This window comes from Barbus barbus (genome assembly GCF_936440315.1).
Source record: "Barbus barbus genome assembly, chromosome: 40".
Lineage (NCBI taxonomy): Eukaryota > Metazoa > Chordata > Actinopteri > Cypriniformes > Cyprinidae > Barbus > Barbus barbus.
Window position 1 is genome coordinate 6,639,275 of NC_136718.1, and position 22,866 is coordinate 6,662,140.

At 37.6% G+C, this 22,866-nt stretch overlaps 1 protein-coding gene across 1 annotated transcript; it reads left to right on the forward strand.

The window, feature by feature from the left end:
- Nucleotides 1–5,162: 5,162 nt before the first annotated feature.
- LOC306859640 (basement membrane-specific heparan sulfate proteoglycan core protein-like) lies at nt 5,163–22,351 on the forward strand. Its single transcript, XM_079400764.1, has 26 exons — nt 5,163–5,431; nt 5,521–5,668; nt 6,388–6,429; nt 7,045–7,086; nt 7,236–7,496; nt 7,651–7,914; nt 8,055–8,333; nt 8,542–8,832; nt 9,218–9,472; nt 9,649–9,927; nt 10,355–10,645; nt 11,031–11,285; nt 11,462–11,740; nt 12,162–12,452; nt 12,838–13,092; nt 13,949–14,239; nt 14,625–14,879; nt 15,049–15,327; nt 15,748–16,014; nt 16,405–16,668; nt 16,973–17,074; nt 19,778–19,831; nt 20,349–20,402; nt 20,597–20,665; nt 20,980–21,027; nt 21,781–22,351. Exons 2-26 carry the CDS (start codon nt 5,638–5,640, stop codon nt 21,786–21,788), a joined length of 4,806 nt encoding a protein of 1,601 aa, XP_079256890.1. The 5' UTR covers nt 5,163–5,431; nt 5,521–5,637; the 3' UTR covers nt 21,789–22,351.
- The last annotated feature ends 515 nt before the right edge of the window (nt 22,352–22,866 follow it).

Below are 22,866 nucleotides of genomic sequence, written 5' to 3' on the forward strand. Positions count from 1 at the left end.
GTGCAAACCACCCCTCTCTCACATTCTTCCCGATCGCTATGCTCCCAGGAGTCCTGTACAAGGTATGTCAATGAGGGTCTCACCTCTTACTGACAGCGCCCCGTTGAACGACCAGAGTGTGACTGTCAGATCTAATATTCCTCCTTGACGGCTTGCCGTCGGCGATTCCGGTCAGGAGAGTTCTTTTATCTCAGGATGAGTTCTGGTTTGCTTTACGAGGCGCTCGGTTAAGATTCGCCTCTAGGAGTTAGGGCTCAGTCAACCAGCTGGGTTGCATCCTATGCTAAGGCTCTGGCAGGAGGACTCTCCTTGCATCAAGTGTGTGGTGCGGCAGGCTGGTCCTCTCCGCACACATTTGTCAGACTCAATAGTTTGGATGTCCATGCTACTCCGGGCTCGCTACACAACCTTGGAGGTCCAGACACTTCCAGTGTGGTGGCGTTGGTATTCTCGTTCCCATTAGCGTTATTGAAACGCAGCATCGAGAGTAGCTTTTGATAGGGAACGTCTTGGGTTACTTGACTGTAACCCTGTTCCCTGAAAAAGCGGGGAACGAGATGCTGCACCTCAATGCCGCACTCTAGGCGTGCCTGGACGTCTCTTCAGACAAAGGTTTAACCCGAAGATGTGTATGTCTCACGTCTATTTATAACCTGCAGGTGCACGTAATCAATGACGTCACTCACCAAGATTATTTAAGCCAATTCTTGGCGTGTTTGACATACGTGCTTCACAACCAGTCGAACAAAGAATGTTCTCCCATTAGCATTATTGAAATGCAGCATCTCGTTCCCGCTTTTTCAGGGAACAGGGTTACAGTCAAGTAAACCGAGACGTACGCCTGCATAAATGTGGGGTTGGCCCTTATATCATTGACTGTCTTCTCCTGTTTTTAGAAGACCTGCACAAAAGACTGGTGCCAGAGGTAGAAAGGGGAGAGGTGGGAGACCACTTGCTAATATATGTGATCAGATGGAACAATGTGACATTCCACCATTCCCGTGCAGTCACAGCCTGGTTTGACGTCCATCTGAGAACAATGTCACTTTTCCTTGTCCCTTACTCCCCTTTCCTCAGGCCCACTGAGGAGTTTTTCTCAGTTTGGAGATGGAAGGTTTTTGAATATCGTCCACAAGAACAAATGTCCCTCTTGGACATGCAATGGATGCTGCATGCCAAGATATCACAGCTGAACACTTCCAGGGGTGGATAAGACATGCCAAAAGATTCTTCCCAAGATGCCTTGCCAGAGAAGATATCAGGTGTGATGTGGATGAGAACATGTGGAATGCAGAAGACAAATTATATTAGAAGATGATTGAAACAGATTAGTAGATCATTTTTTTCTATTCTTCTGTGGCTTTTTGTGTTTGTATATGTTGTATTTTCACATATAACTGCAGTAATATTTAATACTTCACATTATACATATTAGCAGTAATGTCCTGTTGAAAATAAAGCCTTTATTGTAGCAGTTCTGTCTCTGTCTTAATTTTTCATAAACCATACACTTTGTGTTAGTGTATTATTGTATTTTGAAAATTAGAGTTGCAGTTTAGTTTATAATGTGTGATTTGTTTTTTTTTTTTTGTTTTTTTGAGCATGAAACTAACTGTTTTGCCAATTGTATTTTGTAGGTGTGTTGGTACGTTAAAGGTTTAGTAAAATATTAGGAGATTTGAAAAAAAATGTCATGGCGATTGTAAAAACAATCTGTAATGTAACCTGTTCTTTAGCATTTATCTCTATTATGTGTTTTTATTTTTTAGAACATTAATAAAATTATTACCCTTAAAATGGTTTGGAAGTTATTTGTATTTGCTACTTCAGAGAACAGACACAGTCTAAATATTACAATATCTAGGTGAAAGAGTGAAAGAGAGATTTCTGTGAAATGAGGCAGCTAGCAGACAGTCAGTTTGGCCAGTCTGTCTGCTTCCTGACCTGGGCCCCAATTTGACAAGTGGCAACTCTAAGACTATATGCCATATTTTTTAGAGAGAAGTGCGACAGGAAGGAAGAAGATCATCTATTTTCAACAGCAGTTCTGCCCCAAACACTTGTGCAATTGTCTATGAAGCCTATGTTCTGTGGACACAACTTTGACATCCAGCCATTGAGTGATGACTGTCTGATATGTATCTCTTCACCACGGAAAGCAGGGAGGGGACCAGAGCATATTACAGTGTCCAACATTGTACTTGCAAGTTCACACACCTATTATTTTTGGTGAAAGTTAGACATAATTAGCACCAATGTTCATAACAATCTTATAGTATTTACATTTAGCATTAGCCAACACTTTTAAATTTGCCAAGATGTCAGGTGCTCTGGCTCCAAGAAACCATTAGGCTATGGTGGCTGGTGTCTGTATTAACATTCTGTACAGTAGAATCACCAATAACTAGAAGTGTTTTTTTACTGTAATGTAAGAACAACAGTAGATGTTGTTGGTTGGCATTAACCACTAGGCTACAACCACCAAACAATTCCAAAGAGTTAAAAATGTGTCAGTGTGCTGACACAGTGGGGGGAAAAAGATGCAAAAATGTTACAGAGAACTAGGCCTACTCTGTAGACAGTAAACTAGCACCAATTAGCTCGCTTAACTACATTAACGGAGGAATTGTCTTGTACTCTACAGACTCAAGTAAGATCTCATTCGTATGCTCCTTGCTTACCGGAAAGGCTTTGGATTGGGTCACCGCCGTCTGGAGAACGGATGGGTCAGTTTTTCCCTCTTTTGATATTTTCTTGCAACGTTTTAAAGAAGTATTCAAACATCCAGCCGGAGGGAAGAGTGCTGTGGAGCAGCTTCTCACTCTGAGTCAAGGAAAAGGAACGGCCGCTGAATACGCTCTCACCTTCCGCACACTCGCCGCTCAAACTGAGTGGGTGGAGGACACATTAAAGCTGCTTTTTCTGTGGGGATTGAATCTGGATCTGCAAGATGAGCTAGCCTGTCGCGATGAGGGGAGAATTCAGAATAAATTCATTGAATTAACCATCCAGATTGATAATCTGGCGCGCTCACGCCGACCCGCTCGCACAATGCAAATCACTCCTTCCAGCACGGAACCCATGCAACTTGGCTACACTCACCTGTCCCCCGAGGAACGAGAACACTGAATTCATCTCCACTTGTGCATGTACTGTGGTGAATCCGGTCATCTCAAGTCGTCGTGTCCAGTTCGACCCGCCGCAGCCCATTCAAGCACGGTGAGTGCTTATGTCCAGCACAAATATTCCAATTCCTGTGTAAGAATACCAGTAAAGTTATTTATCGGCAGCAAGATTGTGGCTTTAGAGGCTTTATTAGACTCTGAGGCAGCGGGCAATTTTATATCAAACGAGTTTGCTCAGAAACATCACCTTGCTCTAACCCCGTGTACTTCTTGTTTAGCAGTGGAGGCGCTAGATGGCCGACCCCTCGGAGAGGGAAAAATCACTAATGTCACCAATGATCTACGGATGCAAACTGGCATACTTCAAAACGAGACTCAAGTTTTATGTCATTAATTCTCCAAACCATCCTCTGGACCTCGGTCTACCCTGGCTACGCAGACACAATCCATACATCCATACATTGAGAAACATGCTAGTGACATGCTAGTAACTTGCTAATCATGCTAGAAACATGCTAGTGACATGCTAGTAACTTGCTAATCATGATAGAAACATGCTAGCAACATGCTAGTCACTTGCTAATCATGCTAGAAACATCCTAGCGACATGCTAGTCACTTGCTAGTCATGCTAGCAACATGCTATCTATCTATCTATCTATCTATCTATCTATCTATCTATCTATCTATCTATCTATCTATCTATCTATCTATCTATCTATCGTGGAAGTCGTGGCCTAATGGTTAGAGAGTCGGACTCGTAATCGAAAGGTTGCGGGTTCGAGTCCCCGGCCGGCAGGGATTGTAGGTGGGGGGAGTGAATGTACAGCGCTCTCTCCACCCTCAATACCACGACTGAGGTGCCCTTGAGCAAGGCACCGAACCCCCAATTGCTCCCCACTGCTCCGGGTGTGTGTTCACGGTGTGTGTGTGTGTGTGTGGGTGTGTGCATTTGTTCACTACTCACTGCTGTGTGTGTGCACTTGGATGGGTTAAACGCAGAGCACCAATTTCGAGTATGGGTCACCATACTTGACAATACGTCACGACTTTACTTTACTTTACTTTTATCTATCTATGTATCTATCTATCTATCCTAGCGACATGCTAATCATGCTAGAAACATACTAACAATATGCTAGAAGCTTGCAAATCATGCTAGCAACATGCTAGTCACTTGCTAGTCATGCTAACAACATGTTAGTCACTTGTTTATCATGCTAGCAACATACTAATCATGCTAGTGACATGCTAGTATCTTGCTAGTGACTTGCTAATCATGCTAAAAACATGCTAGCAACAATATCTATGTAATCCATCCATCTAAATTTTCAAACTTCAAGCTTTTACAACTGCTTTTAAACTTTTAAACTTTAAGGCTAGGCTTTCTCAAGCCAACCTAAAGTTTGTCTTGACGAACTTTTTTATCTAGTTATCTAGTTAGTCTTGTCATTTCGTGTTGCCTTGTTTCCCGTTTCCTGATTCCTGCCTGTGTATCTTGGATTAACCCTTGTCTCGCCGTTCGGACTCTGTTTGCACCTCGTTTGGATTATTGCTCATGTTATTGGACTATCCCTCTTCTCAAGCCCTCTGGATATTGTTCGCCAATCACAGACCCACTCTTGCCCTAGGATTACTCTTTGTCTTGCCTGTGTCATACCTGTTTGCTGGTGTTTTGACCCTGCCTGTATTTTTGACCACGTCTTGGAATAAAGCTTGCAAATAGATCTGCACGTCTCCCGTCTCATTCTCCCCCTTACAAGGTGTAGCATTTTTTTTTTTTTTTCCAATTCCAACAACTCATACATAATTTTGAAGGAAAATAAAAATGTCATTTTTGAAAATTTGCTCATTGTGACTCATTTTGCCAGCACAGGTAAAACATACTGTTTTTTTTTTTTCCTTTTTCCATGGGGTTCAGCCATGGGGTTTCAAAATACCACCCTAATGTGAAACTATTCTTGACATTACTTGTGCTGTTTTTTGAGAAAATTATTTGGATTTGTTGCAGCCCCACCTCCAGCCTGATTGTTAAAGCGTCTGCTTACAGGATGTTGGTTCACCACATGTCAGATCGGGAAGCTGACTTTCCAACTTAAACTGTTAAACCCGTTAGATACAGTATAACAACTTCAGTCTGAATATTTTTTTTGTTTCAGACTGAAGAAATCTGCAATAGATGGCACTTTTACTTTTCTTTTTTTGGCGAATGTGATTAAAGTGCACTGAAGTGAGCGACGAAAAGACATTTCATTCTATCTGTTGTTGACGTGCACAAATTTAAGGTTCTTCTGGTTCAAACTAAAAGTAAGTGCCTCATAATTTCACAGCTAGAAATGTTTGTGATATGTCTTGTGTGTTCTTTTGCTGGAGTTTCGAATGTCATAATCCAACAGGGCTACTGACACAAGATTTGAGGAACAAGGAAGTTCACATAAAATTTTACATTCAAGACCATTCAAGACATGCAAGATCTTTGTTCGCTGCTGGCTCTGCTTTGACTACAGCTGCAAATGGAAAGGTTCATAATCTTCGTTTTGACAGGTAAGATGTCATATTTTGACTGAAGGGCTTTAATTTGTGATAACCACCAGATGGATGTACATTATCCCGCTTATTACATGACTGCTTGCCACAAAAGTAAATAATTAGACACAGAACATTGATCTGAATCCGTGACAGCAGGGTGACACATTAAGCATATAATTACTAAAAGTCAAGATGACTCGTAATACCCGGATGAGCCTGTGTTATTAGTTTTACCGGTTGTTATCAGGGAATAACACACCACGGAAAGTTGTAATTGACCAATCAGTATCAAGTATTCCAGAGAGCCGTGTAATAATTACTATTAATACAATGGAAACCAATAAAATGAAAACTATCACTATACTATAATGTACGGTGGTTGAGAGAACTCAACGCGCTGCAAATAGAAAAAAACACCTGCAAATTAAGAAAACAACTTTGTCAATTTGACAACACACACGCTGCAAATGCTCACAACATAACCAAATAAAGAAACTCATTGCAAATACTCACAACGCAAACAAAAAAAGAAATGCGCTGCAAATAAAATTCTTTATTTGTTTGTGTTGTGAGCATTTGCAGCACCTGCTGTCAAATCTATGATGTTTTCTTGATATGCTGGTGCTTTTTCTATTTGCATGTGTTTTCTGAAGTGGCAGCACGTTGAGCTCTCTCGGCCACCGTAATAATGCCTTTTCACATTGAAATCTCTGAATCTTTGTGTTAATTTATAGTGGCAGTGAGTGTGCAAGTAACGTCTCAAGACAGCACTACTGGTGAGATTCATATTTTTATATTGCATGGTTTCTGGTTTGTATGTAAACTCTTAATGACCATTGTAACTTATATTTTCAAGTTTCAAGTCAATTTTTAATACAGTTGTGCATTTAGCTTCTGTAACCTAAGGATTATTCATCCTCTAGAACCTCCTCCAGTTCAGATTTCCAAGCCCAAGATAACTCTGAATCTAGCTCATGAGGTGCCGTATAACACAGAGACAGTCATATTTGGACTGAAGGGCTTTATTTTGTGATAACCACCAGATGGATGTACATTATCCCACTTATTACATGGCTGCTTGCCACAAAGTAAATAATTAGACACAGAACATTGATCTGAATCAGTGACAGCAGGGTGATACATTAAGCATATTATTACTAAAAGTCAAGATGACTCGTAGTACCCAGATGAGCCTGTGTTATTAGTTTTACCGGTTGTTATCAGGGAATAACACACCACGGAAAGTCGTGATTGACCAGTCAGAATTAAGTATTCCAGAGAGCCATGTAATAATTACTATTAATACAATGGAAACCAATAAAACTAAAACTATCACTATACTATAGTGCCTTTTCACATTGAGATCTCCAAATCTTTGTGTTAATTTATAGTGGCAGTGAGTGTGCAAGTAACGTCTCAAGACAGCACCACTGGTGAGATTCATATTTTTATACTGCATGGTTTCTGGTTTGTTTGTAAACTCTTAATGACTATTGTAACTGTTGTATTTTCAAGATTCAAGTCAATTTTTAATACAGTTGTGCATTTAGCTTCTCTAAACTAAGGATTATTCATCCTGTAGAACCTCCAGTTCAGATTTCCAAGCCCAAGATAACTCTGAATCTAGCTCATGAGGTGCTGTATAACACAGAGACAGTCACTCTACACTGTGTGGTCACTGGAGAACCACCGGGGTTACAATATGTCTGGTACAAGAACTCATCTGATCTCGATGAACATCAGCCCAGCATCAATGCGAGTGGCAGTGGAAAATATGAATGCAAAGCAAAAAAAGGAGCTACTGCGTCTGAAAAAAGTGATAGTTACACTTTAACTCTAAAAGGTAAATGAACATCACAAATATGTCTTTATTTATTTATATAAATTTGTGTCTTCAAATTTCTCTCTTTACTATGTATACCAGTCCCTGCACCAATAAAAATCAACAGGCAATTTTGGAGTGTAAATAATATTGGCCTGACTCTTTTTCTGTGCAGATCCTCCTAAAGCAAATCTGACTGTGGTTCCTGCCTGGACAGAGTTTTTCCCTAATGAAAAAGTCAATCTGAAGTGTGAAATTGGAGATGGTTCTTCAGGCTGGACCTTCCAGTGGATTAAAGATAGCGGGGCTTCGGAAAACAACAGTCTCTTAGCAATCACTGTAAAACACCCTGAGTCTGGAACATATTCTTGTAGAGGAAAACTCTCTGACAGACAAGTAACTACTCAACAAAGCAATGCATTTCAATTTAATGTCAGAGGTAAATAGTATTAATTTCTTCATTAAATATATAATGAACTAAGAAAACTTTTGAACAGTAGTGTATATTAGGCTCAGTGTTAGTATTAGGCTCTGTATTAACTGTCTAATAGTTTGGGTTATTTTCTTCTCTTCTTTTAGAACCGCCTGAACCACAAATCCAGTCTGATTGGACAGAAGCATTTACTGGTGAAAACATCTCTTTACAGTGTTTGATTCAAAATGTTTCAGAAAACTGGAATTATATGTGGTTCAAGAACACAAGCAAGATTGTCTCCAATGGTGAAACAAACATAAAAGGAAACACTCTCACACTCTCAGTTCAGTCCAGTCATGGCGGGGTGTATCTGTGTCAAGCTGAGCTGCAGGACAGAAAGGTGACGACCGCAAAAAGCACACCGCATTCGTTAACAGTTAAAGGTAAGAATCTGTTATCGGGTGTTTCCATTGAAATCTCAAATAAAACTTGCTTAAATATAATTGTCTAAGTCGTTAAATTACTTTAAAAATATATATATTTTTAAATTATAAGGACAATTGTAAATGTTTGTACAATTATAAAGGATATAATCCAGTATAATCCAGTAAAACAATTCTAGTTCTGCTACATTGATCTTTATCTTTGCAGAACTGCCTCAGCCGAAATTGTCAATAGAGTCTCAATGGAAATTATTTTACCCAACTGAGAAAGTGACTCTGAACTGTTCAATCGATGAAGATTCAGATAAATGGGGTTATGAATGGTTTAGAAACGAAACTCAGCCTCCCAAGGACAAAGACATTTCCTCATCTGGAAACACACTCTCCATCAGCTCAGCTAAAGCAAGTTATTCAGGACAGTACACCTGCAGAGGAAGACATCTGACGAGAACGACAGTGACTACAAGACAAACTGAAGCTGTGCAACTTCATATTCAGGGTAAAACTACTTATTATATTCTATGATTAATAAATATCAATGAAAGTGACAAGCATCCAAAAGAGTTAAACAAAGAAGCTGTTTAATATTTTGAACTGCTTTTGAAAATATGATACACCATATGATTCATATGAAAAAGAGAGTTACAGGCACATTAAAATGCAGTTCAGTGAAGAAACTGTATTGACCTGTATCGGTGTACAGACATTCATGTCAGCATTCACAGTTTCCCGTCTACTCTTTTTAACAGTGCTCAGACACTATGAGCAGCAGGAGTCAGTTCATTTAGTCTTGGATAATAAAGAATAAAAAGCACATGCAACTCAAGGTCGTTTTTGTTTGAAGGTGGTCCACTCTTTCTGATTTTTACCTCTGTGAATCTTAGATAACACACCAAAACCAGAAATCAGAAAACATCAGTGGTTTGAACCCTTCTACACTAAAGAGCGAGTCCAGCTTAACTGTAACATGCCAGGAGAAGGTTGGGAATACCGCTGGAATAAAGGCTCAAATATTCGGATCCCAAATCCAGAATTGACCATCGACTCAGTATCTGGCACTGACACTGGTGACTATCACTGCAAAGCACAGAGAGGAGACTTCTCAATGGACAGTGACACTCTACAAGTGCGAGTTCAAGGTGAGTCCATAATTTACCTGTTTATAATCATTTCTATGATGTAATATTATTCCCATTTGTATGCATCGAGTTTACAGTGGCTTGGTAAAATTCATGCATGAACATGTTAGTATTAGGCTCTGTGTTATCTACAGTATCTAACCTCATTCAAACTACATTTCCCTCTCTCCTTTTAGAACCGCCTGAACCACAAATCCAGTCTGATTGTACAGAAGCATTTACTGGTGAAAACATCTCTTTGCAGTGTTTGATTCAAAATGTTTCAGAAAACTGGAATTATATGTGGTTCAAGAACACAAGCAAGATTGTCTCCAGTAGTGAAACAAACATAAAAGGAAACACTCTCACACTCTCAGTTCAGTCCAGTCATGACGGGGTGTATCTGTGTCAAGCTGAGCTGCAGGACAGAAAGGTGACGACGGCAAAAAGCACACCGCATTCGTTAACAGTTAAAGGTAAGAATCTGTTATCAGTTTAGCTAATGATTTACCTCATGGTTAAATCATAATCTGTAACATTGTGAAATACAGCAATTTTTCTTCTTAAAAAAAGGTCAAATTTCTGAAAACAGTTAATTGAATTTTGCATGCTAATATCCTTAATGCTTAAGAATTTCAAAACGGTCTCTTATTGAATTATTTAAGATTTAGTGCTGTTTATATCCAGCCTCAGTTTAAGCAAATGTTTCTTGGTGTTTCCATTGAAATCTCAAATAAAACTTGCTTAAATATAATTGTCTAAGTCGTTAAATTACTTTAAAAAATATATATATTTTTAAATTATAAGGACAATTGTAAATGTTTGTACAATTATAAAGGATATAATCCAGTATAATCCAGTAAAACAATTCTAGTTCTGCTACATTGATCTTTATCTTTGCAGAACTGCCTCAGCCAAAATTGTCAATAGAGTCTCAATGGAAATTATTTTACCCAACTGAGAAAGTGACTCTGAACTGTTCAATCGATGAAGATTCAGATAAATGGGGCTATGAATGGTTTAGAAACGAAACTCAGCCTCCCAAGGACAAAGACATTTCCTCATCTGGAAACACACTCTCCATCAGCTCAGCTAAAGCAAGTTATTCAGGACAGTACACCTGCAGAGGAAGACATCTGACAAGAACGACAGTGATTACAAGACAAACTGAAGCTGTGCAACTTCGTATTCAGGGTAAAACTACTTATTATATTCTATGATTAATAAATATCAATGAAAGTGACAAGCATCCAAAAGAGTTAAACAAAGAAGCTGTTGAATATTTTGAACTGCTTTTGAAAATATGATACACCATATGATTCATATGAAAAAGAGAGTTACAGGCACATTAAAATGCAGTTCAGTGAAGAAACTGTATTGACCTGTATCGGTGTACAGACATTCATGTCAGCATTCACAGTTCCCCGTCTACTCTTTTTAACAGTGCTCAGACACTATGAGCAGCAGGAGTCAGTTCATTTAGTCTTGGATAATAAAGAATAAAAAGCACATGCAACTCAAGGTCGTTTTTGTTTGAAGGTGGTCCACTCTTTCTGATTTTTACCTCTGTGAATCTTAGATAACCCACCAAAACCAGAAATCAGAAAACATCAGTGGTTTGAACCCTTCTACACTAAAGAGCGAGTCCAGCTTAACTGTAACATGCCAGGCGAAGGTTGGGAATACCGCTGGAATAAAGGCTCAAATATTCGGATCCCAAATCCAGAATTGACCATCAACTCAGTATCTGGCAATGACACTGGTGACTATCACTGCAAAGCACAGAGAGGAGACTTCTCAATGGACAGTGACACTCTACAAGTGCGAGTTCAAGGTGAGTCCATAATTTACCTGTTTATAATCATTTCAATGATGTAATATTATTCCCATTTGTATGCATCGAGTTTACAGTGGCTTGGTAAAATTCATGCATGAACATGTTAGTATTAGGCTCTGTGTTATCTACAGTATCTAACCTCATTCAAACTACATTTCCCTCTCTCCTTTTAGAACCGCCTGAACCACAAATCCAGTCTGATTGTACAGAAGCATTTACTGGTGAAAACATCTCTTTGCAGTGTTTGATTCAAAATGTTTCAGAAAACTGGAATTATATGTGGTTCAAGAACACAAGCAAGATTGTCTCCAATGGTGAAACAAACATAAAAGGAAACACTCTCACACTCTCAGTTCAGTCCAGTCATGGCGGGGTGTATCTGTGTCAAGCTGAGCTGCAGGACAGAAAGGTGACGACCGCAAAAAGCACACCGCATTCGTTAACAGTTAAAGGTAAGAATCTGTTATCAGTTTAGCTAATGATTTACCTCATGGTTAAATCATAATCTGTAACATTGTGAAATACAGCAATTTTTCTTCTTAAAAAAAGGTCAAATTTCTGAACAGTTAATTGAATTTTGCATTCTAATATCCTTAATGCTTAAGAATATCAAAACGGTCTCTTTTTGAATTATTTCAGATGTAGTGCTGTTTATATCCAGCCTCAGTTTAAGCAAATGTTTCTTGGTGTTTCCATTGAAATCTCAAATACAACTTGCTTAAATATAATTGTCTAAGTCGTTAAATTACTTAAAAATATATATTTTTAAATTATAAGGACAATTGTACATTTTTGTACAATTATAAAGGATATAATCCAGTATAATCCAGTAAAAAATGTCTAGTTCTGTTACATTTTTCTTTATCTGAGCAGAACTGCCTCAGCCAAAATTGTCAATAGAGTCTCAATGGAAATTATTTTACCCAACTGAGAAAGTGACTCTGAAGTGTTCAATCGATGAAGATTCAGATAAATGGGGCTATGAATGGTTTAGAAACGAAACTCAGCCTCCCGAGGACAAAGACATTTCCTCATCTGGAAACACACTCTCCATCAGCTCAGCTAAAGCAAGTTATTCAGGACAGTACACCTGCAGAGGAAGACATCTGACGAGAACGACAGTGACTACAGGACAAACTGAAGCTGTGCAACTTCGTATTCAGGGTAAAACTACTTATTATATTCTATGATTAATAAATATCAATGAAAGTGACAAGCATCCAAAAGAGTTAAACAAAGAAGCTGTTGAACATTTTGAACTGCTTTTGAAAATATGATACACCATATGATTCATATGAAAAAGAGAGTTACAGGCACATTAAAATGCAGTTCAGTGAAGAAACTGTATTGACCTGTATCGGTGTACAGACATTCATGTCAGCATTCACAGTTTCCCGTCTACTCTTTTTAACAGTGCTCAGACACTATGAGCAGCAGGAGTCAGTTAAATTAGTCTTGGATAATAAAGAATAAAAAGCACATGCAACTCAAGGCCGTTTTTGTTTGAAGGTGGTCCACTCTTTCTGATTTTTACCTCTGTGAATCTTAGATAACACACCAAAACCAGAAATCAGAAAACATCAGTGGTTTGAACCCTTCTACACTAAAGAGCGAGTCCAGCTTAACTGTAACATGCCAGGAGAAGGTTGGGAATACCGCTGGAATAAAGGCTCAAATATTCGGATCCCAAATCCAGAATTGACCATCAACTCAGTATCTGGCACTGACACTGGTGACTATCACTGCAAAGCACAGAGAGGAGACTTCTCAATGGACAGTGACACTCTACAAGTGCGAGTTCAAGGTGAGTCCATAATTTAACTGTTTATAATCATTTCTATGATGTAATATTTAGGGATGCACCGAATCCAGGATTCGGATTCGGATTCGGCCGAATCCTGGGCTTTTTGACGGGGTTCGGTTTCGGCCGAACCTTAGATTTATTTTCCACCGAAACCGAACCCTAGACTTGCGCTACGACGTCACACGGCCGTTGATTACGTGAAGGTGTTTACATAGGACCCGTTCGAATGTAGTAGGCTGTAAGAATCTGAAAATGGAACTCGTAAGCAAAAAAAGTTTTGTTTGGCAGTACTTTCAACCAAAAGAAGGCGATTCAAGTCGAGCTTTATGTTCAATTTGCAATGCCAATTTGTCTCGTGGTGGCAAGGACCCTAAGCAGTACACAACATCGCCGATGTTAAAACTAAGGATGCGAGTAGGATTCGGTATTCGGTTTCGGATTCGGCCGAATCTTAAACAGTGGATTTACCTCATGGTTAAATCATAATCTGTAACATTGTGAAATACAGCAATTTTTCTTCTTAAAAAAAGGTCAAATTTCTGAAAACAGTTAATTGAATTTTGCATGCTAATATCCTTAATGCTTAAGAATTTCAAAACGGTCTCTTTTTGAATTATTTCAGATTTAGTGCTGTTTATATCCAGCCTCAGTTTAAGCAAATGTTTCTTGGTGTTTCCATTGAAATCTCAAATAAAACTTGCTTAAATATAATTGTCTAAGTCGTTAAATTACTTAAAAATATATATTTTTAAATTATAAGGACAATTGTAAATTTTTGTACAATTATAAAGGATATAATACAGTATAATCCAGTAAAAAATGTCTAGTTCTGTTACATTTTTCTTTATCTGAGCAGAACTGCCTCAGCCGAAATTGTCAATAGAGTCTCAATGGAAATTATTTTACCCAACTGAGAAAGTGACTCTGAAGTGTTCAATCGATGAAGATTCAAATAAATGGGGCTATGAATGGTTTAGAAACGAAGCTCAGCCTCCCAAGGACAAAGACATTTCCTCATCTGGAAACACACTCTCCATCAGCTCAGCTAAAGCAAGTTATTCAGGACAGTACACCTGCAGAGGAAGACATCTGACGAGAACAACAGTGATTACAGGACAAACTGAAGCTGTGCAACTTCGTATTCAGGGTAAAACTACTTATTATATTCTATGATTAATAAATATCAATGAAAGTGACAAGCATCCAAAAGAGTTAAACAAAGAAGCTGTTGAATATTTTGAACTGCTTTTGAAAATATGATACACCATATGATTCATATGAAAAAGAGAGTTACAGGCACATTAAAATGCAGTTCAGTGAAGAAACTGTATTGACCTGTATCGGTGTACAGACATTCATGTCAGCATTCACAGTTTCCCGTCTACTCTTTTTAACAGTGCTCAGACACTATGAGCAGCAGGAGTCAGTTAAATTAGTCTTGGATAATAAAGAATAAAAAGCACATGCAACTCAAGGTCGTTTTTGTTTGATGGTGGTCCACTCTTTCTGATTTTTACCTCTATGAATCTTAGATAACACACCAAAACCAGAAATCAGAAAACATCAGTGGTTTGAACCCTTCTACACTAAAGAGCGAGTCCAGCTTAACTGTAACATGCCAGGAGAAGGTTGGGAATACCGCTGGAATAAAGGCTCAAATATTCGGATCCCAAATCCAGAATTGACCATCGACTCAGTATCTGGTAATGACACTGGTGACTATCACTGCAAAGCACAGAGAGGAGACTTCTCAATGGACAGTGATACTCTAGAAGTGCGAGTTCGAGGTGAGTCCATAATTTAACTGTTTATAATCATTTCTATGATGTAATATTATTCCCATTTGTATGCATCGAGTTTACAGTGCCTCAGTAAAATTCCCAAGAAATGCACGAACATGTTAGTATTAGGCTCTGTGTAACCTCATTCAAACGGCATTTTCCTCTCTTCTTTTAGAACCGCCTAAACCACAAATCCAGTCTAATTGGACAGAAGCATTTACTGGTGAAAAAGCGTATTTGCAGTGTTTGATTCAAAATGATTCCGCAAACTGGAATTATATGTGGTTCAAGGGCTCAGACAAGATTGACTCCAGTAGTGAAGCAAACATAAAAGGAAACACTCTCACACTCTCAGTTCAGTCCAGTCATGACGGGGCGTATGTGTGTGAAGCTGAGCTGCAGGACAGAAATGTGACGACCGCAAAAAGTACTCCGCATTCGTTAACAGTCCATGGTAAGAATCTGTTATTGTTTAGCTAAAAGTAGCATGTCACGGTTAAATCATAATCAGTTGCATTGTGAAATACAGCCATTTTTAAAGTTCCTTATTTCAGAAGACATTTAATTGGATTTTGCATAAATTATAACCTCATGCTTATTTGATAACTGTATGTTTATTAAATATTGTCAACATTGTATGTTTTGTAATTATTCGATATTGAATTATTCAATTTGTTCTGTTTATTATCAACCTCAATTTAGGCAAAACTTTATTGAATTTTAAATTATAATAAATGCATAAAAATAAATAAGTATTTTTTGTCTTTAAATTATTTTATAATTATATGAAGGACCATTATAAAATAATGCACATTGCCAATAGTGTCAAACATTATTTTATAAATAAATTATCATATTTTATATAATTATAAAGGATCACAGCCAACAATCCTTCTGCAGCAAGATCCATCATACCCAGAGATCTACACTGGAGAACGAGTCAAACTCATTTGTAGCATTCAAGAGAAGACTTCAAAATGGCAATATCTTTGGCAAAAAGATTCACAGCAAGTAAACACTGACCTAAGCAATCCAGTTTACACTATTCAAAATGCTACAATCTCTCAAAAAGGAGAATACACTTGCCAAGTAAGAAGGGGAGAGAAGACATCTGCAAAGTCTACAAATTTGACAATAAGATGTAAGATATATATGTCGATGCATTTTTACATGTCCAGGAACAATGTTAGAAAATGTTCAATTCTGTTATGCTGTTTATCTGTTCAGTGCCACCTAAACCAGAACTGTTAATCACACCTCAATGGAAAACATTTTACCCGACTGAAAAACTGACTCTGAAGTGTTCAGTCATGAGGATGAGTAAATGATGACAGAATCACTTTAAAAGTGTAGTTTAGCATACTGCATGATATGCTTTGAACATATATGGGAAAGTAGTGATTTCACAAGTACATTGAATAGTTACTAAAACTGGTAAATGTAAAAACACTAAGGGCTACTGATTAGAAAGCTCACTGTGAAATATATTTTATTTAAAAAAAGATAAAGTAATGTATTACTTTGCTCTTAGCTCTTCCACCTGCATTCCTGACTCTGGAGACTGAACTGAGCGACATTATGACTGGTGATATGACTCTGAGGTGTAACATCTCAGACGGCAGACAGTGGAACTACATCTGGTTCATGAATGGACTGCAGCTCAATGTATCCTCAGATGTACTCAAAGTAGCAGGAAATGAAGAAACAATCAAAAGTGAATTCAAGTGCAAGGGAACAAACACAGAGAGACCGCTGTACTCCGCTCTGAGTGACGGCTTCACAGCCAATAATATTAGTGAGTCATGGGAATATTTATTATTAAACCTGTTTCATATAATTTACTGATGTGAATAACTGTTGAAATAGAATAATATTGGAATGTTTTCAAGATTTTTTAAATGAAAAAATTAGATTAAAAAATGTTTAGTTTTTAGATTATATTTTCAGTGAGATTATACATATCCTGCCAACATGACAGACAAAACAGACAAATCTATTTTTTCCAGAAAACTCTTATTTCTATATAATATATAATGTTTGGAGGAAATGTTGCTTTAACTCACTTTATCGAAATGTGTGCATTTTCCTTATTATTACAGTATTCAAAAGAAAAATACTGCTGGTCATCTCAGGATGTCTTGTCTGCTGTTTTGTAATCCTGATCATTGGATGCATTGTTCTAAAAATCACCCGTAAACCAGGTACAATCAGGAAATACTACATATACTTCTGGAATTAAGCTTGTTTATGCTGTTGGTCTTGCATGCAGAGTCTATTTACACCAATCACTGTCCTTGTGTCACTCATTGCTCAGACTTAATGCAAATACTATAGTACTACTTCTCTTTACACTTGGTTTGAGTTTCTCAATACAGTGGGGAAAAAAAATTATTTGATTCCCTGATTTTGTACGTTTGCCCACTGACAAAAAAAATGATTGGTCTATAATTTTAACGGTAGGTTTATTTTAACAGTGAGAGACAGAATAATAACAAAATAATCCAGAAAAACACATTTCAAAATCGTTATAAACTGATTTGCATTTTAATGAGTGAAATAAGTATTTGACCCCTTCGCAAAACATGAATTACTTGGTGGCAAAACCCTTGTTGGCAATCACAGAGGTCAGATGTTTCTTGTAGTTGGCCGCCAGGTTTTCACACATCTCAGGACGGATTTTGTCCCATTCCTCTTTGCAGATCCTCTCCAAGTCATTAAGGTTTCGAGGCTGACATTTGGCAACTCGAACCTTCAGCTCCCTCCACAGATTTTCTATGGGATTAAGGTCTGGAGACTGGCTAGGCCACTCCAGGACCTTAATGTGCTTCTTCTTGAGCCACTCCTTTGTTGCCTTGGCCGTGTGTTTTGGGTCATTGTCATGCTGGAATACCCATCCATGACTGACGGTACATAGCCCTGTCCATCGTCCCTTTGATGCGGTGCAGTTGTCCTTTCCCCTTAGCAGAAAAACACCCCCAAAGCATAATGTTTCCACCTCCATAGTCATAGGCAGCATTCCTCCTCCTCCAAACACTGCGAGATGAGTTGATGCCAAAGAGCTCGATTTTGGTCTCACCTGACCACAACACTTTCACCCAGTTCTCCTCTGAATCATTGGCAAACTTCAGACGGGCCTGAGATGTGCTTTCTTGAGCAGAGGGACCTTGTGGGCGCTGCAGGATTTCAGTCCTTCATGGCGTAGTGTGTTACCAAATTGATTTCTTGGTGACTATGGTCCCGGCTGCCTTGAGATAAGATAAGATAAGATCCTCCCGTGTAGTTCTGGTCCGATTCCTCACCGTTTTCATGATCATTGAAACTCCACGAGGTGAGATCTTGCATAGAGCCCCAGTCCGAGGGACATTGACATTTATTTTGTGTTTCTTCCATTTGCGAATAATCGCACCAACTGTTGTCACCTTCGCACCAAGCTGCTTGGCGATGGTCTTGTGCCAATTCCAGCCTTGTGTAGGTCTACAATCTACAGTCTCTGACATCCTTGGACAGCTCTTTGGTCTTGACCATGGTGCAGAGTTTGAAATCTGATTGATTGATTGTTTCTGTAGATAGGTTTTATACAGGTAACAAACTGAGATTAGGTGCACTCTCTTTAAAGCCACTTTCACGCAGAGATCCCGGAAAATACATGGGTAATGTGTTCCGGGAATCATCCCGGGATCGTTTGATTTTGGTTCATTCACACTACCAGTGATTTTCCAGAACCTGTGCGTGCGTTCACACACAACCCGTAAAAACACGTGACATTTCATGTTACGTGTATAATGCGCCGCGCACCATTTAACTAAACTGGCAAATGATTTCAGCTTCAGCGCGGATAGTGAGGAGCTCCCTGATCGCTGCTTCATTCCAGTTTACACATTTTTCGTCGTGTGAACTTTGATCTGCCTTCAAAACACCCGGTAAAAGAGTCGCATGATAACGCACGTCATCAACCTTTACGGCATTGGTTCTGGCTTTTGTTCACACAGAGCTTGTTCCGGGACTGAACCCGGCAATGTTACTAGGTCCCCAACCCGGGATCGATCCCGGAATTAATCCCAGGATGTGTTTGCGTTCACAAAGAAGGCACTCCGGCGATTTTCCGTGACCAACGTGCAGTGTGAAAGGCGCTTAAGAGAGTGCTCCTAATCTCAGCTCCTTACCTGAATAAAAGACACCTGGGAGACAGAAATCTTGCTCATAGGGGATCAAATACTTATTTCACTCATTAAAATGCAAATCAATTTATAACTTTTTTGAAATGCATTTTTTTGTTGTTGTTGTTATCACTGTTCAAATAAACCCACCATTAAAATTGTAGACCGATCATTTCTTTGTCAGTGGGCAAACGTACAAAATCAGCAGGGACCTAATAATTTTTACCCCACTGTATATGCACGTTAGTGTAAACAGGGTTTTATATCATTGTTGAAAATAGTTGTGGTGCTTCATATTTTTGTGGAAACATTTTAATACATTTTTAAGGATTTTTTGATGAATAGAAAGTTCAAAGAACAGCATTTATTTGAAATAGAAATCTGTCATAACGTTGTCAAAGTCTTTACTGTCACTATTGATCTATTTCATGTAAATCTTACTGACCCAAAACTTTGAAAGGGTAGTGTAACTAAAAACACAATAACATATTATGACAGAGGTATGGAAAGGGCCAAATGTCATCCATGGAGGATTTCATGTCACATCTCACCTTAAATGGTTAAAAAGATCTGTCCAGTCATTGGACTCCAACGTACTGGATACCATGCATCAGGGTTGATTTATTGTGATTGTCTAACATTACATTTTAGACTTAGCATTTGAGACTTAGCATTAGATTGTTTTGTTTTTTAATTGCATTTTACATGTAAATAATTCTTACAAAAATGTTAATTTCTTATCATCAGTGAACGAAACAGCACCAGAGGACTTGTTTTTCTCAATGACAGACTCCAAGAACCGTAAGTTTCGGTTACTTAAGTTCACTTGTGTGTGAAGTGAAGTGAAGTGAAGTGACATACTGCCAAGTATGGTGACCCATACTCGGAATTCGTGCTCTGCATTTAACCCATCCAACGTGCACACACACAGCAGTGAACACACACACACCGTGAACACACACCCGGAGCAGTGGTGTACCTACTTAACCATATTTTGGGGACAAATGTATACCCAAAAGTGAGGTAAACCTGACAAAATCGACAAAAACCTCCCTTTGGGGACATCCTCATTTGTAAAACGGGTTTAAAAATAAACTAAACAAAGTTTTTTAGAAATTGTAAAAATGCAGAACGTCTCCTGTGAGGGCAAAAAGTTTAGGTGTAGGTTGGTGCAGGGATATAGCACATACAGTTTTTACAGTATAAAAACATTTACACCTATGGGATGTCCCCATTTAGATAGCTAAGTAACGTGTGTGTGTGTGTGTGTAAAATTTCTCTGCATTTACATTTATATGGATCTTTGATTACTCTGCAGAAACTGCTTCACCCATGAAGGAATACATGGACAGCAGATCAACAGAGCTGGAGGGTATGTGCTTTTAATGGCATTGCAATCAAACCAGTTTTCTATTTATACTTCATAATACTTTTAAGTGACTCAACAAGTGAACAGATTCTCTGGCATTTTTCATAAATTTGCTTGTATTACAAGCCAAAAGTATGATTTTGTGTTTTTAAGCTACTGTAAAAGGTAATCGCCACACGCTCTCTGTTATCATTCAGAATGTCAGGAAAAAGAAGAACTTATCACTGACTGTGCTTCAGCCATTCATGAGGATGGTGTGATTAAAGGTAAGAGAACTAACAAATGTATATCTACGAATCATATCATAATATTGTAACAGAAAGCATAATTTTGCTGTACAGTAAACTGTAAAAAAATATATATATGTAAATAGGTCACAATGTACTTTATTAATAGGAAGGAATTTTATTTTTCTGTATTTTGAATTTTGTACTTCATTGCGTTGTGTTTTAGGGTTAATGGAAATTTCTCCTTTTTTATACATCAAATACAGGATTATGATAATGTTTCTGAGCTATGTGTCTATTATACACTCTAATTTTAGCAAATTATCACAAATGACTCTCTTTTTCTCTTAAAGATGAAGAACCACCAGCGTCAGAAGCCAATGGCCTCACATCATTTAAAGGTAAAGTTAACACATTCAGTGTTATTGTAGTATCATTGAGAAACTATTATAGCTTTAATTCATATTTTGAATGTTTCCATTTTTATATTTTCTGTTTTCATTTAATTTTTGTTAAAAGTAGTTTTAGTAGTTTATTTGTTTTTTGTCTTTCTGTCTTCTGTATTAGTTTTGTGTATATATATATATATATATATATATATATATATATATCCATATAGTTTCTATTATTTTTTATAGCTTCTATAAAATAGAATAGTATAGTTTCTAATTAATTAATTTTTTTTTTTTATCTTATTTTATAAAATTTTTTAGATTGTGTTTTATTTCCATTAAAGTTCATTTTATTTCATGTAACACATTTTTATGGTTTTAGTTAACTATAATAACCCTAGTTAATTAATTTTAATTGCATTTTGTACTTTTTGTAGTAGTGGGTCTTAATGTATCTTTGGTGCTAAACAGTATTTTGAAGCCCAGTGCAATGTTAAGCCGTTTATTAAATATTATGCATAATATTTATGCACATTGTACAGTCATAAAAACATAGAAATCACTTAAATTATCCCTGTAAATGCAAATAAAAAAGGGTTCCAATCCAGCGTTTATAAATGTACAGTGTGGAATCTCAAAACATGACTACTAACTATTAATTACCAAACTATGAGCTTAAAGTAATAAGAGAGAAACAATGTCAAGTGTGATACACCCATGAAACCAGATTTTGGGCTTACTGTCATATTTCTGCCTCTCCAGGACTCTGAACCGTTTTGCCAGCAATCACCATCATGATGGAGTTTCTGTATGTGGACTGAGGCACAGCTAAAAGACATATGCTTATTTTAAAACAACTGCATATAGCACGGCAATTTGTCTAGTAGCAGCTGCACTTTTGTGCACTTTTAAAAGCTAAAAACCAGCTTGTTTACAGTTTTTAAAAATGTAGAACTGAACTGCAGTGTTGTGGAGACATACGGCTGTAAATGAAGACCGTGATTTTAAGGGGACATGAATAATGGACAGTGAGAAATTACAATTAGCAGAAGAAAAGATATTTCTGTATATATCTGTACATACATATTGCAAATATTACAACACAACATCATAGAAAACAAAAAGTATTGATTGTAATACATCTACCGGATTGTTTTGTTATTGAAATTTATTTGCATATTGAACAAAAGCTTTTATTTTTCCCTCTGTATGTGTGGCATATGCTTACTTTTGTTAAAAGTATTGGTTTTTTTCTTCCTATTAAGATGGTTTTAAGTGTTTTGGTTGAGGATTATTTACATTTAAATAAACAAGTATGCTCAAGGCTCCAATGATCATTGTTTTCGAATTGTTAATAACAGTGCATTCTTTTTTATTAAATACCACTGTTTATTCATATTTATGCTATGTTTTAATGCCTCTCGGCTCAGAAAAAAAAAAAAAAAAGTCAAAAAGAAATGTTTATAGATGATCCATCAGCCACTTTTGTGCAAGTTCATATGCTTTCCGACCAGTAGAGGGCGCCATATATTACTATAAATGAAGGAAAAATGAACAATGACTAATTAGCTCAAGGTGTTTCTCTGAGACTGATCTGAAACAGCTTTTTAGTCCTCAGCTTTTAAATACCCTGTTTGTGTGTGTGTGTGTGTGTGTGTTTTGTTAGTTTTTTTTTGGGCTTTTATTCCATTATGTCATTAACTATGTGCCATTTAGGCTCAATGGAAAAACATACTTCTATCTACAGTTTTGCAAACCTCAAAAACATGCATACACAAACAATTCACTGCAGTTTTCAACTGAAATGAACACTACACATCTCTCACTTATCGCCTTTCCTGTAGAGGC